At 35.7% G+C, this 11,425-nt stretch overlaps 1 protein-coding gene across 2 annotated transcripts in view; it reads right to left on the bottom strand.

The window, feature by feature from the left end:
- Nucleotides 1-6,018: 6,018 nt before the first annotated feature.
- The window catches only part of ZNF326 (zinc finger protein 326), a 38,345-nt gene continuing 32,938 nt past the window's right edge, over nucleotides 6,019-11,425 (bottom strand). For both annotated transcript variants that reach the window (XM_059375351.1, XM_059375352.1), the window contains exon 12: nucleotides 6,019-6,924. In XM_059375351.1, coding sequence (XP_059231334.1) covers nucleotides 6,556-6,924 — 369 coding nt within the window. In that variant the 3' untranslated portion in view covers nucleotides 6,019-6,555. The remainder of the gene's footprint in view (nucleotides 6,925-11,425) is intronic.

Below are 11,425 nucleotides of genomic sequence, written 5' to 3'. Positions count from 1 at the left end.
TGAAGTTTCATTTTAAATGGATGGTGTTTACCTGGATCTTCTGTCTCAACTTTTCTCATAATTTCTATTTTGTGACCTTTTCTTATATGATTCTGTAAGTACCCCTCAGTTTACAATTCTAGCTCAATAACTAAATTTTCGGCCATGTTTTCTTAAACTAATTAGCCTAAAATATATATTTTTTCTTCAAAGATTTTATTTATTTGACAGAGAGAAATCACAAGTAGATGGAGAGGCATGCAGAGACAGAGACAGAGGGAAGCAGGCTCCCCGCTGAGCAGAGAGCCCGATGCGGGGCTCGATCCCAGGACCCCGAGATCATGACCCAAGCCGAAGGCAGCGGCTTAACCCACTGAGCCACCCAGGCGCCCCCTAAAATATATTTTTATTTTAGCAACTATTTTTTTTTTATTTCCAAGATATTTCTTACTACAGTTTGCACTTTTTAAAATTAGTGCAATAACCTCTAAAATTCTTTGGAGATTATAATGATACACTGTATCTAAGGATACATATAAGAATAGTATAATTATTGCTAATTATTATTACATAAAATACTAAGCTTACTTTAGTATTTATTAAAATATTTTAAAGTTTAAGGGTTTTCAGTTTTTTTTTTAACCTGCATTATATCCCCAGGATTATTTCTGCTTATTAAGTTTACTGTTTATCTTTCATGTTGCTCTCTTCCTTAAGGATTTGTTGCTTCTGAGTTAAGTATTATCGGAAAATAAGAACCAAACTTCGGGGTCAGCAAACTTTTCCTGGAAAGAAGCGGTTAATAAGTATTATAGGCTTTGGAAGCCACATTAGTAGCTGTCACAGTTTCTTTACCTTTGTTTTCCACAACCCTTTAAAAATTTAAAATCCATATGAAAACAGGCAGGGAGTGGGAGGCTTGCAGATGGTGGTTTGTAAAACTACTGGATTTTTGCCAAAAAGTATTGTTACCTATAGTTTATTTTCTCAATTTGAGTGAAATTCCCTGGCAGATTTTGATTACAAAGAACCTGGCATTTTAATTGTGTGAGAGAGAAAGGGGGTGGACTCAGTTGGAAAAATGGAAAATGGACAGCCACCAGGTTTTTCTGATTGCCTATTTTGTAAGTATGAGGACTCAAAGCCCCTTGTGGTATCCACGAAACACCTAAGGTATGACCACACTTCGATGGCTGCTATACATATATGCTCTGGGAGTCTACTACATTAGAAGTTTCACTCTAATTGGCAAACAGCAGGCTGTGTTATGGCTTTAAATTGGAGGAATATCATGAACCAAGATTCCTAAGCCAGGGACTAGTGTACTATTCAGTCCTTCAGTGACATGGCTTACCATACCAAAGCCACCCACTCTGACAACCACCTCTAAATATGGAGGTGCGAGAGGCACCTTGGTGGCTCAGTGGGTTAAGCCTCTGCTAAGGCTCAGATCATGATCTCAGGGTCCTGGAATTGAGCCCCGCATTGGGCTCTCTGCTCTCCCCAGATTCATAATGTCTATCCATCTAATAACTAAGCTGGTTATAGTTGTTCCCTTCTACATTCTCAGTCTCCAAGAAGGCCATCTCATATAACCCCTACCTCAAACATAGTCTTTAAAAAATTTTTTTAAACACAAACTAGGAAATCAGGAGAAGGGGAAGGGAAATGCAGGAAGAAACTAGCATAACTGCTTCCAAGGAGGCCCAAATTGGTGGCAGCAGGGACTGAATTCACCACATCCAAGGGTCTACCCCTAAGCTTGCAGGCTCCCTGATTTTGTCTGCATAACAGAACCAGCCAGCTCAGTAGGAAATATCAAATAAAGTCACACTGCTAATTTAAAATTCGTACTGTATCTGTCACATAGACTAAAACACTTCTGCCTGCATGACTACTCCATTTTCTGTCCATCAGCAGAACACCATGGATTCCAAATTGTAATCAAAAGTTTGTCATCAATGCTTCTGAAATGTAAGCTCAAAATGGTAAAAGTGGTCAATTTTATGCTATGTGTATTTTACATATACATAAAGTTTGTATTCACAGAAAGGACAACTTGGTAGGCAAAGCAAATGTCAAGTAATGTAAGTCTGATAATAAGATAATCTGATACCAACTACTTCTAAGTAAGAACAATCTTGCTAATAAAAAGAGAATTCTCAAACATATTTTAGCATGTATTACCAACATTGGCTCTTGTAGTTTTTTTTCCTACATGTCCATGACTTTTGGTATACAAACTGCTACAAATATTGTTATTTTCACTTCATTCTTACAAAGGATTAATGGTTTTTTAGATGTTACATAATACGATACCATTATAAAATATATTTTAATATATTTAGTATGGTAATTTGGTATATTTAGTATAGTAATATAAAATATAATATCTAGATTTTGTAATATTGATTATAGTTAAATCTTGACAACTCTAGGAACCATTCTGCCTCCTGAAGCATGTCATTATTTCAAATGTTTAGAGGTACAGGCAGTTAATATAAATTGTTAAAGACTAAGATACAAAGCTGGAGAAGCAGGCAAGGAACAGAACATACAGAACCACGGGGGCCGTATCACAAGAATCTGAATGTTTCACTAACATGTATAAAAAGCCAATAAAGGATTTAAAGTAGGGGAATAATATGAGAGCTTGTTTTATGGGAAAACTGTTAGATCTATTATTAGAACTTCAACTTGTAAGAATTACATAACCTGATGGGAGAAAAAGAACAAAAACAAGAACAAGGTCCAGTTTTCTGACTCCCAGAAATTTGTAACAAGTCATTCCGATGCTTTGGTAAAACATTATGAAAATTCCCCAAACCTCTGCCTGTTGACTGAAGCTCCTGCTTTGATACAGGAGTTGCAGGCACTAGAAATCTGAGGCTGCTCTAAGTGTTCTTGAAATGCAGTCACTGACCATTACCATCAAAATCACTTGGGTATCTATTAAAATACATCATTTCCAAAGAATATGGTCTAGTAAATCTGGGGTACGGGTACCCCAAATCCTTACTTTTATAAAATTTTAAGAACGACTGCCCTCATGTTTCCTTAGAAAAGCCTCGTCTTAACATTTAAGGTGACCTAAAGGAGAAAGATTCTAAAAAAAGCTGAGAGGAACATATTACAGAAAGTACAAAGGTCTGGATATAGGGAAGAGCTTCATTTAAAAACTAACAGAAGGCCACCAAAGCTGGTGAGAACAGCATGATATAAAGCAGGAATGCTAGGCCAGGCCTGACTGCCTTGAATAAGGGTACAGATACAAAAAGAAGCAGGTAACTAGTATTATCTTAATTATATTTTTAGAAGATTATACTTTTGTGTGAAAAACTGAATCTAGCAGGGCAAAACTAGAAAGAAGATCAGTCAATAAAACTACTTTAATAGTCCAGAAAAGAGATGATAGGGACATGAGCTGGGATTGGTAGCAACAGATGTGGAAGAGGGGACAGATAAATTTTGGAAGTAGAAAACACAGACTTGGGCGCCTGGGTGGCTCAGTGGGTTAAAGCCTCTGTCTTCAGCACAGGTCATGATCCCAGAGTCCTGGGATCCAGCTTAGCAGAGAGCCTGCTTCCTCCTCACTCTCTCTCTCTAACTGCCTCTCTGCCTACTTGTGATTTCTCTCTGTCAAATAAATAAATAAATAAAATCTTAAAAAAAAAAAGAAAACACAGACTTTCTGAAAGACTGGAGGTGGAAGGTGATAATAAGGGAAGAATATAGGATGGTCCCTAGGCAGCAGCCTTAAATAACTGTGCAAGTTGTAAATAAATTTCTTTGATTATTGTAACTACACATTTAGATTTTTTTAAAAGGTTTTATTTATTTATTTATTTGTCAGGGAGGGGGTAGAGAGAGCGAGCAAGCAAGCGCGCTCACAAGCAGGCAGAGTGGCAGGCAGAGGCTGAGAGAAAAGCAGGCTCCCTGCAGAGCAAGGAGCCCGATGTGGGACTCGATCCCAGGACCCGGGGATCATGACCTGAGCCGAAGGCTCAACAAACTGAGCCACCCAGGCGTCCCCACGTTTAGATTTTTAATAAATAAGTAATATTTGGATAACAGAAGTTGAAAGGTTATTAGAAATATCATATAATTCTTATCATGAAAGTACTGAAAATAAAAATTCGAAGGACCACAAAAATTAATCTGCCTGCAAATTAAACTGCCGATCTATAAATTATCTAATAGGATATATATAAATTTTGATTACCGAAGTATAACAAAACATACTTTATTAATAATAATACCTTGCAAATGAGCTAATCTGAATAAAGGTTTTTACATGTTTCCCACAAAAATTACTACTTAGATGTTCTTTATATCTTATTCTAAAACATTTATGGGGCACATCGCTTACTCAGTGAAGAGTGAGACTCTTGATCTGGCAATTTTGAGCTTGAGCCCCATGCTAGGTATAGAGATTACTTAAAATCTTTCTAAAAATTAAATAAATAGGTGGCGCCTGGGTGGCTCAGTGGGTTAAGCCGCTGCCTTCGGCTCAGGTCATGATCTCAGGGTCCTGAGATCGAGCCCCGCATCGGGCTCTCTGCTCAGCAGGGAGCCTGCTTCCTCCTCTCTCTCTGCCTGCCTCTCTGCCTGCTTGTGATCTCTCTCTGTCAAATAAATAAATAAAATCTTTAAAAAAAAAAAAAATTAAATAAATAAACAAAGTATTTACTTAGAAGTTTTGTTATACAGATTTTTGTTACAGGATTCATTCCAAGTTTCAAATTTCAAATTACCTAGGATATTTAAAAAAAAACAAAACCCTACTTAGTACCAAAAGAACCCACTAATTATAATCCAAAGGGTTCTGTTCTCCTTTTACCTTACACTTACACAAATATTTTTAAATAAAGAACAAATTAAATAAATAAGAAACAAGACCATCGATCAAGTCCTATAATCCTTAAAATATTAACTCCTGAGCTCAAAGGCTTTCTAAATCCTATTTAAGTAAATACAGACTCTTAGGTAGGATCCAAATTTCTCCAGTCTTCAGCTAACTTTCTCTTATTTGGCTCTAAATTCCTATACGTGAATACAAAGGATTTAAAGCTTAAAGATAAGCAAATCTAGCCCACAACATGAGCCCATATTGGCCCCCCAAAATGTTTTCTTATTTTTTTTTAAAGATTTCATTTATTTATTTGACAGACAGAGATTACAAGTAGGCAGAGAGAGAGGAGGAAGCAGGCTCCCTGCTGAGCAGAGAGCCCGAATAGGGGCACGATCCCAGGACCGTGAGATGATGACTGGAGCCAAAGGCAGAGGCTTAACCCACTGAGCCACTCAGGCGCCCCCCAAAATGTATTTTTAAAAGCTCTGTTGTATGTAAAAAGAGAAATTACCTGTGAAATTCTACAAATGCCATACATTCATGAACTTAACGCTTTAAAATTACTTAATATTCCCATATACTCATCCATTCAATGCTTCAAAATTTGGAGGAACTAATTTATTTCACTGAGAGTCCCCCTCTCAAAAGAGGCCAGAGTGAAGAGTCAAAGAAATAAGAGCATTACTTTTCAGTGACACAGATGGTCATGGTTCATTTGAAAATAGACTGTCAATCTCATCTTCTCTTTTTCAGTATGTAAGCCTACAAATTACAAAATGTTAAAAAAAAAATTCAAGAGAGAAATACTTCTTTTTTAGAAAAGTGATAGTTTGCTTCTTGGTTCTTCGGCTAAAAACAGACATGACAAAAGAACTAACACAACTATAAAAAATTATTTGTATCCAAATGTATTTTCAAGATTTCAAGATCTGACATAGGCACAAAGAAAAGGAAGGAATTGAAACAAGTATAAACAAGTCAGTTATAGACTGACCTCAACTTGAAATAGGTTAAAAAATATTTTAGCAGTACTTTTTAAAAATGCTTGAAGTAAATATTTAATTCAACTCTTCTCAGTCATCTTGATGTATCTATGAGCTAAATGCCTACATTAAGGCAAAAACCTCATTTTAAATACTCATTTAATTGATGAATTGTTTCATTTAAAATTGCTAATCCAGGGAAAGTGTTTTTGTAAAAATTGTTTTATTGCTACAAAGGGAAACATGGTCACAAAAAGCCTTTAAGCGTATATTAACGCAAATTACTATTCAATGTCCAATGCCGTAAAAAAATACACAGTCAGAGCACAAAATACTTGCCCAATTTATCTCTTCTAGGGTAAGTATTCAAAACATTAATGCACACTTGAATATATACTCCCAACAGCAGCATTTAAGTTCAAATGATTAGAGTAGATATACTAACAATACACATCTGTTATCCTTAACACCAATAAAGTAATAAAAATTAAGCTTAAAAATTATACAAACAATTTATCTAATCTAAGTTTGATAGCTATAAAAACTAAACTAAAATAGTCTTACCTTCATCTTATTAAACAAATGCCAAACATTTAGAAATTATATAAAACAAATTTGAATGTGTGGAATGCATGCAACATGGGTGTTAATTCTCATATTTTAAACTATTAAAATTCTTACCCTTTTCCATATTAGGAGAGAAATTTAAAGCTTCTTTTAGATTTGACTAATACCTTATATTTAATTTTCTTCAGGTTGGTCAACAGGGAAGTCAACAGGCTCTTCCTTTGTTTCTTCCCCCACTGCTTCTCCTTCCCCCACTGCCTTTCCTTCCCCCACTGCTTCTGTCTCCCCCACTGCCTCTCCCTCCCCCACACCCTCTATTTCCCCTGCTTCCTGTGTGTCTCCCACTCCCTCTACTCCTCCTCCTTCTCCCACTTCCTCTGCTTCCTCCACTTCTTCTACTTCCTCTACTTCTCCCACTTCCTCCTCTTCTTCCTCCTCTTCCTCCTCTTCTTCAATAGGTTCATCAATCTTTTCTTCTTCTTCCTCATCTCCTTCTATTTGTTGATCTTGAGAATGATCTTGAATTTCAAAAGGATTCTCACCCTAAAAAGCATGAGGAAAATAGCTTTTAAAATCAGTATATTCATTTTTGTTATCAGCGAAATTTTTATTTGCTATAACATTAAAAATAAATATAATTTGAAACTTTTTATTTTAACACATGACAAATCCACTAGATATTTTGTTCAGTACCTATTTCATACCAATGTGGGTATATAAATTACTAAAGTCACTACTTTACATTCCATAAACTGGAATGCTGAAAAGCCACATTTTCCTAATTTCTAAATCATATATCTATATATGATTACATATATGTAAAACCATATATATACAATCTAAATCTAAATATATATATTATATATATAAAATCTAAATCTAAGATCATATATATATGATTTTAGAACTTCAGTTAGGAATATATATATATAGAGAGAGAGAGAGACATACACACACACACATATATACACACACACACACACATACATGACAAAAGCAAATACGTGGGTTTTGGTAGAAAGAAAGTAAATAAAGTGAAGATATGTTTTACTAAATTACACCAAGATTCAATGTACTATGGTGGTAGGATTCTTCAAAACAGTCAAATGAAAATCAAGTCTTTTTAAAAATTCAAATGAATGAAAACCAGGTACCTACTAGATATACCTTACTTTTACATTAAAAAAGTAGATAAATCTAATTCACTACGGGCACCTGGGTGGCTCAGTCTAGTTAAGTGTTTGCCTTCGGCTCAGGTCACGATCTCTGCATCGTGGGATCGAGCCCCACAATGGGCAGCCTGCTCAGTGGGGAGTCTGCTTCTTGCTCTCCCTCTGCTTGTGCCCTCTACCAAATAAATAAATAAAATCTTTTTAAAAATCTATAATTCACTAACACTCACAGATACAACTTTATTATTTTAATTTATATAAATACTTGAATTATGTGTCTGGATTAAGTCTCATAAACTAGACCGTATCAAAAGGCTGTATTAATATAGTAAGAAATAAATTGCAATGAAGGTTATTATATAGCAAAGTATAAGCCTGGTGCTATACTTCAAGACCCATCAGGTGGGAAGGCACAGAATGAACTGAAATCGTAAGAGAAGAAATACTAATGAGTGGGTTACTCTACTAATCCAGGAGAGGAAGTGTAAAAGATGCAGCAGCACCATTAAAATAATATGTAAATTAGGACGGGGAAAGTGGAAGAAGCAGATGTATGCTATATATAATTAGAATTTAAGATGTCTAAATGTCTAAGAGGCAGCTTTAAATTCACAACTCGAAAGAAAAGAGAGTTCGAAGTAAGATTTGTGAATTGTCTGCCAAGTGAATAGTGAGGCCAGGGAAATAAGTAGAATAAAAGGGCTAATGGTAAAAAACCCACTGAAAACATCCATACACAGGGACAGAAATTATGAAGAAAAAAATACTCAGTGCAGGAGGAAACTCAGGATAGTAAAATATTATCCGGCAAAACAAAGTTTCAAGAATAAGTGACAGATTAACAGTATCAAATGATGCAAACAGGTAATATTAGAAAAGAATTGAAAAAGGTCACTAGAGTTGAGAATTATTAAAGTTGAATGAGGGATTTATTACACTATCCCCTTAACTTTCATATGTTTAAAATAGTAAATAAAAAATGTCAAAAAAATTTATTTGAATATTAAGTCACCAGTTACCTTGGAGCAGTTCCAAATGTATGATGTAAGTGGAAGCTAGACAGCAATGACTGCCCAAGAATGAATCAGAATTTCCTCTAAGCTTTCAAAATCCACAGACCCAAGTCCCACACACTGAGACTTTAACTTAGTCAAGTACTAGAGCTCTTGCTAAAATCAGAAGTTCCCAAATCAATTTCAGACCTCTTGAATGAAAATTTTCCAGGGGCAAGATCTGGTGACCTGCATACTTAAGAAGCATTTCACGAGGTATTAATCAGAGAAGTTTGGGAAACTCTAATTCAGAAGGTTTGAAAGAAGGCCAAGGCAGCTTTTTGTTTGATTTCAGCCTCACAAGGAATTCTAATTACATATCTCCAATTGAGAACCACCAGTTTAAAGAGTAGAAGCAAAGAGCACAATGCAAGGCACAACTTAGTGCCCTTCTAAGTATGGTGATAAGAGAAAAGATAAGATGGAAAGGGGGAAGAGTAGGAAAAGTCAAGTCATTTTTAGTTTAGGGAACTTGTAAGCATGTCTGTTTGTAGAAGAATAAAATAATAAACAGGGCACAAGTAAGATACAAGTAAGGAGCGAGAAAATTGATGAAACAATAATACAGGTGAAGGGCTAAAAGGGGGTATCTTCACAGATAACAAATAAAAGTGAGAGTAAGTTACATAAATCTAACGCAGAAAGGAGAAAACTTACAGTTCACATCTAGTGGTCTCAATCTCCCTAAAGCAAGAGAAGTGATAAGAACATAGGAAGTAAAGGGCGTAAGAATGCAATCTAGATATGTTAAGAGTGGAAAAGCTTTGAAATAGCCACTGTAGGAAGTACATTACATTGATTGGTAATGGGCAAAATTACCGTGAACTGCAGTGAAAATCTAGCAAACACCATACCAGTACAATTCCATTACATTTGTAGCAAGACAGTTAATAAAGCTAACCATAAAGGTGCCTGGGTGGCTCAGTTGGTTTAAGTGTCTGCCTTGGGCTCAGGTTACGATCTCCAAATCCTGAACTGAGCCCCTCTATCAGGCTACCTGCTCAATGGGGAGTCTACTTCTCCTTCTGCCTCTACCCCCCACCCACTTGTGCTCTCTCTCTCAAGTAAATAAAATCTATAAAAAAAAAAAAAAAAAAAAAGCTAACCCTAGATGGCATAGTGCTGGGAACTGTTAAGTGGTAGAACAAGTAAGTGAGGAATTTTAGAATGGCAGTACTGCAGTTATAAGGATTGACCATGAGTATCAAGGCCAGGGTGTGAAGGTAAAACAAGGTGATATAGTTGGAGAAATAGGGGAAATTGATGAATTGATTATTTTCATGGGGCAAAGATTAAAAAAGATAATTTTGTCAGACTGAGCACTTAAAGGTGAAAGAATTCTAAGTGATGACCAGAGCTGACCATAGGCAGAGGATGTTCTGGGGAGTAACAGCAGGGAACAGAGGAGATTAGGAAAGCTGAACAAAGGGATATCACTGAATAATGTGACACCAGTGCTTCTTGAATTTTAACATGTCTATAAATCAAATGGGATCTTGTTCAAATGAAACTGCATTTCTAATGAACTCCCAGGAGATGCAATATTGCTGGTCCGTGGATCCTATTCATAGTAAAAAAATTCTAGAAGAGATCTCCTCAGTTCAGGTATTTTCTCCACAATATGCACATCAGCAAGACACTCCCCACCAGTGATGTCTCTCATTCAATGAAGTGACTCTCAAGTATAGCTTGAGAAGTCTACATATTGACTCAAATTTGTATTCTTCTTTCATTAAATATTACTTTCATACATTAATAGAGACCATTATTAACTTCTCAAAAGTTTGTGATATAGCAAGGATAAAAATTTTTCCTCATTTAGCAATGATGCTCTTACCTTTTTGATGCCATATCTCCCAAAAAACTGAATTTCAATTAGGCCTGCAGTCACTATTTTTTTGTTGTTGCTGTTGGACTGCATTACTCTGTTACAATTTCTGCATTCACCTTTTAAAAATGGTGCCAAGAATGTAGTAAAAGTGACAAATATGACAAATCAGAAAATGGGACCCTCAGGAACAAGCTGAAAAAACTGAGATTTATCCAGCTTGTAAATCACTTGGTTGAGGTGTAAGTTAATGGTCATTAAAAAATATAGAGAGATAAATATAGACAGATCAGGCTTCTTCACAGAGTACCTGTTAATCACTACAATAGCCAAAATAAATAATACTTCTCTAATCCATAAAATCAAGACTTAGTTACAAATGTAAATAACAGACTTACAAATTTTCAACATAATAGCTTTCTTCAGTGTAGGATGATTTTAAATGAGGCATTATTTTACAAAGACTCTAAAGCTAACCTCTAAAATATATTTGTTAATTTCTTGAGTAACAGTAAATTCTTATTTGCACAGTTAAGTATATATAATATGTAAAGAATTTTATGTAAAGAGTACCACAGTAACATATGGCTAGCAGTGTGCCAGGTTACCTAATTGTTCACATCTGCATTTACTAACATTCAGGGCAAAGCTCTTCTCCTGGCCTCCTGATTCCACGAGAGAGATTTTTCTGAAGCAGCATATCTGACCTCCCACTTTCCCATCCAAGCAAGAACAACAACTTATCCAATTAGTATGCATGGAAAAAGAAACTGGGCATGTACAAATTAGTCCTTTCTGGGTCCCCTCTTTTGTGTCCTCCCAGCAACAGATAAGGTACATTCTAGTCTATTGTAGGCCATGTGGTAAACTAGGGTAAGCTTATTGCTGTCTAGCTGAACCAGTAACAGAGGTCAAGGAGAGGTAAGTTTATCTAACTTAGAAGTGAAATACAACTATGGTGAGTGCTGTGAACTATGTAAGAATGATGAATC

The sequence above is a fragment of the Mustela nigripes genome, chromosome 14, assembly GCF_022355385.1.
Source record: "Mustela nigripes isolate SB6536 chromosome 14, MUSNIG.SB6536, whole genome shotgun sequence".
In the NCBI taxonomy this organism is placed as follows: Eukaryota; Metazoa; Chordata; class Mammalia; order Carnivora; family Mustelidae; genus Mustela; species Mustela nigripes.
This window is presented reverse-complemented; position numbering and strand designations above follow the sequence as displayed.